At 41.5% G+C, this 6,203-nt stretch overlaps 1 protein-coding gene across 2 annotated transcripts in view; it reads right to left on the bottom strand.

Annotated features, from left to right (window-relative positions):
- APBA2 (amyloid beta (A4) precursor protein-binding, family A, member 2) overlaps positions 1–6,203 on the bottom strand; it is a 107,373-nt gene that overhangs the window by 72,629 nt on the left and 28,541 nt on the right. For both annotated transcript variants that reach the window (XM_006902975.1, XM_006902976.1), the window contains exons 2-3: positions 4,229–4,309; positions 3,263–3,299 (exon numbers count right to left, since the gene is read on the bottom strand). In XM_006902975.1, the coding sequence (XP_006903037.1) occupies positions 3,263–3,299; positions 4,229–4,309 (118 nt within the window). The remainder of the gene's footprint in view (positions 1–3,262; positions 3,300–4,228; positions 4,310–6,203) is intronic.

Here is a 6,203-nt window from a genome sequence, read left to right as displayed (position 1 = left end):
CATTCCAGACTCTTATGATAATCATAATGCCCTGAAATATATTACTTTTAAACTATTATCTCCTTCATTGGCTTCAATGCAGTAAACATAATTTATCCCATTTTTCTCGGTCTTACTCCCACCCTGATATCAGCCTCATTCTACAACAGTGGCACCATATAGTATTTGTCCTTTTGAGACTGAACTATTTCACTCAGCATAATGTCCTCCAGAGTCACCCATTTTGAATAATATTGCATGAGTTCCTTGTTTTTCAATGTAGCATAGTATTCCATTATGTGAATATACCACAGCTTCTCTATACATTGGTTTGCTGATGGGCACTTAGTTTGATTCCAACTCCTTGCTATTGTGAACAAAGCCACGATAAATGTGGGTGTGCATATATCTGCTTGAATGTCAGTTATGATCTCTTTAGGGTTTATTCCCAGTAGTGGAATTGCTGGGTCAAATGGTATCTCTATTTGCAACTTTTTGAGAAAGCATCACACCACTTTCCACAGTGTTTGCACCATTTTACACTCCCACCAACAGTGAATAAGGGTTCCAGTCTCTCCACAACCTTGCCAGCATTTATTGCTTGCTGTTCTGTTAAATTTTGCAATTCTGACTGGGATGAGATGATATCTCATAGTTGTCTTGACTTGCATCTCTCTTAGAGCTAGGGATTTTGAACATTTCTTCATGTGCTTGTTGGTCATCTGAACATCTTCTTCGGTGAAGTGTCTGTTCATATCCTATGCCCATTTTTCTACTGGATTATATACCTTTATCTTGTTCTGGATATAACTCCCTTGTCTGAGATGTCATTACCAAATACTTTTTCCCAGTCTGGTGGAGACGAGCTTTTTGTTTTTCACAGTGGGGTATTCCATTGTGTGAATATACCACAGCTTGTCTAGCCATTCGTTTGTTGCTGGGCACTTAGGTTGTTTACAACTCCTTGCTATTGTGAACAAAGCCGTAATAAACATGTGTGTATGTATGTATCAATGAATGATGTGTTAAAAAATTAGTTTTAGGTACATGTATGATGGGCAGTCTTTTCCAGTGTGATTAACTGCCTCTGAAAACCTGCCAGAGGGTCAGCTATGGGTCAGTTCCAACTCGATGGTACATACCACCAAGAACAACATATTGTATGTATTTATATATTTATTTTATTTCACAACAAAAATAGAAGCTCTTGTGGCTTCCCTTCTCAGCACATTTATGACAGTACATCTCAGCAAATGGCAAAAGACAGGTACTTATTTAGGACTCTATAAATCTTTAATAAACGAATCAATTAACAACAACAAAAGATTAATTGTATTGGGAAATCTGCTGTCATGGACCTCTCCAGAGTGGTGAAGTGCAACTATATCAGTCTAGAGACACAGGTGTCTAATCTAGGCCACGGTCTTTGCAACTACTTGTTATGCTTCAGAGAGTTGGACAATGACTAAGGATGACAGATGAAGAATAGATGTTTTTGAGTTGTGGTACTGGAGAAGAGTCTTGAACATACAATGGACTGCCAAGAAAACAAATAAGTCTGTCTTGGAGAGGGTGAAATCAACTTTCTCCTTGGAGGTTAGGATTTTGAAGCTCTGTCTCACATACTTTGGGCACATGGCCAGGAGAGACTGGTCCTTGGAGAGGAACATCATGCTCAGAAGGGTGGAGTGACAGTACAGGAGAGGAAGACCCTGGATGAGAGGGATTGATACAGTATCTGGGGCAATATGTGTTGGTGTGTCAGAATTAGTGAGACTGGATCAAGACAGGGAAGGGTTCAGAGCTGCTGTATTCAGGGTCTCTATATATCACAGGCAATTCATTGGCACATAAGAATAACATATAGTGGGTCGGTTTTTAAAAATTTATTTAAGCCTCTGGTTTAGAGTCAACAAGACCTCAAAGAGAGCCTTTGTATTTAAAGTTGGTTGTTATATTTTGGAGGAACATTCTTCTAGGTGTTATAGTACTCTTCTGTCAATATGCTGAGGTAACCTGGGGCTGCTGTGATGCTGAACCTCGTGCTACTGGAGTGTCAAATGCAATAACGGTTACCATGGTGGACAGTGTTTGGTGGAGTTCCCAGATTAAGACAGTTTTGGAAGCAGGAGTGCTATCCATTTACTAAACAACATGCCTCTGGAAACTCTATAAACTTTGATAAATGTTGATAGTTATAGAAAGGCTTTAGGCCATTTGTTCATAGGGTCGCCATGAGTGGTGCTTGACTCGAAGGCAATCAACAACAACAACATTGACTCCAACAATTCAAAGCCATTTTTACTCACTTTGAACAACAAGGATGGGCACTCTCATCCCAAGCAATTTACTGCCTCTGAAAACGAGTCATTTCTGACTCAACAGCAAACAACATACACACACTGAAAGTCAAAACTGGTTTGAGTCAGTTAATGTATTTTGAACAAATGTGAGTTAGTTTAGCCTGGTTAAAAACCAATTATCTGAAGAGAAATTTGAGAGGCTTCTGATCTTAGACTTCACTTCTTTCTTAAGTAAGAAAACAGAGTGATAAAGGTGTAAGGTAATTTCTTTCTGAAGATTAATTTACTTTCTCCCAATACAGAAACCTGCATTGTTTTTTATAACAATAGCAGAGACAGGACACATCATCCCAGTGAAGAGAAGGACTCTAAAAATTTTTCACTTTGATATTTGACATTGATGCCATCTCCGCAGACTCCTCTTGGAACCCTATAAGGCCACCAGATAACTGAGAGAGTGCAAACATTACCATGAGCCCCACAGAGGTGTTTAACTACACCAGAGAATTACAGAGAAAGAGGGCAATTTGTATTTCTTATAGAACATTAAAATTGTATTAACCTCCACCAAAAAAAGGGGGCAGAGGGTAATAAAAGGGAAGGTAGCAAGAAATGGAGATTCTGAAAACAATTTGGATGCAATTATATAAACTATGACTGAAGGTGTTATTTCATAATAAGCTGCCAATACACGCATGTTTTAATCTATTCATTCAACAAACCAGAGTCATGTGTGACTCAGCTGCCAAAAGTTTAAGTAAATGACACAATCACTATTTCCTGCATCAAAGCAGGCTTACCAGTTGAGCCTCTGTTCCCATTACTGGATCCATTCAACCTTCAGATCATCAAATGCCTGAACACTTTGCATTGTGATAGCATCATCTCCACCTTGCAAGTGTGTTTTCCAAGCAACTTTGTAAGAGAAACAAGAAGTAAAAGCACCTGCCCACCAATAAAGAAAATTTAAAGTCACTTACCAGCCACAAAACTTGGAAATGATGCCACTTTCTTTGTCTATTTAGAAATAGAAAAAGAAAACAGGATGTCTGTAAGCAGATGCTATCTAATGCCACGTGAAAAGCTAAATCCCTGAATGAATGGTATTCCCAGATGTAAACTAAGTGCATAAAATCAATCTCATGTAGGCATTTTGATGCTGTGCAGGAATACATGTGGGTAACTCCCAAGGGAAACCTTTTGGTGCACAGTCTACCACTGAAAACCTAAACGCCTTTAAATTAGCATGACACTTCATGGGAACACTTCCCCTCATTAGTTAAAGACTATTAATTCAATGGGTGTCAAACCTGTGGCACCAAATAGTCACCATGCTGAAAAGAAATTTAAGGAGAGTTGGGCCTCACTTTGTGGGCAGCCACCATTTTCATCAAAGTTAGAAACCTCATACTTTGCTTAAGGTCTTACTTTTATGCTTTCTACCACCGCAAGCTTACTAGACACAAGACTGCTTTTCAAAATCATGTTGTGTGTTTAGAATAGTGGTTCTCAACAGGGATTATTTTGTTCAAAGGGGATATCTGACAATGTATGGAGACAATTTTGGTCATCAGGCCTAGAAGATGGTCCTATATATTTAGCAATTAGAGACCAGGAATGCTGATGTACATCCTGCAGTACAAAAAATAACTTCCTTATCAAAGAATTACCCAGGCCTAAATGTTAACAGTGTCATTACTGAGAAGCCTTGGTTTAGAATACAGCATCAAGCCAAGTGGTAGGATGCATTTCTGGGCCATCAGCAATACAGATACACTACGGTGTGATCCTGAATCATCTCTTCCCTTATAAGGACACCTGAGACATACTCTCCCCCAGTCACTTGCTAGGATGAGAATATCAGGGAGTTAGTGGGTAAGCAGACCTCCATGCGGAAGGTCCTGGCTTACAACACTGTTGGAACTTGCATCCTTGAGGAAAATTACCTCTGGAATGTTGTTATTGTCAATGGGTCCGTTGAGATCGGAGCGCTGCTGCTTCCTTGGCTGTTCCAAACCATTGCAAACCTGAATACCAGGAAATTGAAAATATTGTGTTTATACACTAAAATAAGCCAGACAAATGCACATACATGAGCAGACATGCGACATGATACCAAGTTTGCAAACTGTGTGCACGTGTGTGTGCATCAAGCTGCACACATAAACATATATTTTATCTTGAAACTTTTCTTTAATCTATTTATCAGACCTCCAAAAAAAGTTTTTTAAATCATAGTTAACCCCCCATAATATTTCTATTGAGAAGAAATTAAAAACAGTCAATTTGTCGCAAAGATATTTCCCAAATGTTCTCTTAAAGAGGACCTTAAGCCATAATCTTCTTAACTGACTAGAAGGTAAAGTTTTTGGATACTTTCTCTACTTCTGCCACCTTAAAAACAGACACAACCTGAGCATTTGAATCCAAAGTCACTGTCCAGAGAATTAAAGAGAGGTAAATGACTGGAATAGCACATCAGCAGAGAACTGCCAGAAGTCTAGGCTGGGTTTAGAAGGGGCCGTGGTACTAGGGATATTGTAGCTGATGTTAGATGGATCTTAGCTGCAAGCAGGGAATACTAGAAGAATGTCTATCTGTGTTTCATTGATTATGCAAAGCCGTTTGACTGCGTGGATCATAACAAACTGTGGCTGACTCTGAGAAGAATGGGAATCCCAGAACACTTGATCGTTCTAATGCGAAACCTATACTTGGACCAAGAGGCAGTCATCAGAACAGAGCAAGGAAACACTGCATGGTTCAAAATTGGGAAGGGTGTACGCCAGGAATGTGTCCTATTTCCATACCTTTTCAACCTGTATACAGAGCAGATTATCCTGGAGGCTGGGCTCTATGAGGAGAAATGTAGTGTCAGGATTGGTGGAAGATCTATCAATAATCAGCGTTATGCAGATGACACAACTCTGCATACTGAAAGTGAGAAGGACCTGAAGTGCTTGCTGCAGAGGCTCAAGGAGCCTTCAATACGGATTGAGGGTCAATATCAAGAAGACAAAGATTCTCACCACTGGACCAATTGGTAGCATCAGGATGGATGGTGAAGAGATTGAGATGGTTCACAGCTTTAGTTTGTTTGGCTCCACAGTCAACACTCTTGGCACCAGCAGCCAGGAAATTAAAAGACATATTGGATAGGAAGTCTGCTGTTAGGGATCTCTCCAAAGTACTGAAGAGCAATGGTGCACTCTGAAGACTAAGGTGCATCTGATACAGGCTATGATCTTTGCAATAATTTGTTATGCATCAGAAAGTTCAACAATGACTAGGGAAGACAGAAGGAGAATTGATGCCTTTGAGCTGTGGTGCTGGAGAAGAGTATTGAATGTGCCATGAACTGCTAACAAAACAAACAGATTCAGCGATGCAGCGCCAGCGAGAGCGATGCAGCGTGAGAACACCGCCACCAGACGGGAGAACGCCACCGCCAGACGGGGTTCCACCGCAAGAGGGGCCGGGAAGAGACCCGGGAAGAACAACAGCCAGCCACCTACCCTGGAACTCCAGAGGAGCAAAGACTGTGAGACCCCAGAGGAACGAAGAGTACCCAACACTGTGTGACCCCCCTGCAACCCACACCTGTGTGACCCTTAACACACAGGGTGCTGCTGCATAAACCCCCAGAAGCACCCAAGCCCCGCCCCCACCTCTTGGTGATAGTGTCCAAGCCCTGTGCTCCTTACCCCCTAGTCCCTTGCTTTCCTTCCCTTCCCCCACGCCCCTTGCAGCTCTACAACCACACATCTCAACCCCCACCACCGCCCTGTGACCTCAGGGCACCACCTTGGATCCAGCCATCACCCGGAGCTATCAGGCGAGCTGTTGAGGAACTAACCAGGCAGGAGAAAGGCCAGTTGCAACACCCCCACGATACATCTTCAAGGATATGAACATGTACGG

Source organism: Elephantulus edwardii, unplaced genomic scaffold (genome assembly GCF_000299155.1).
Source record: "Elephantulus edwardii isolate Elephantulus edwardi_28Jun2011 unplaced genomic scaffold, EleEdw1.0 scaffold00481, whole genome shotgun sequence".
NCBI lineage: Eukaryota > Metazoa > Chordata > Mammalia > Macroscelidea > Macroscelididae > Elephantulus > Elephantulus edwardii.
Note: the sequence above shows the minus strand (reverse complement) of the source record. Positions and strands in the feature narration are given on the sequence as shown.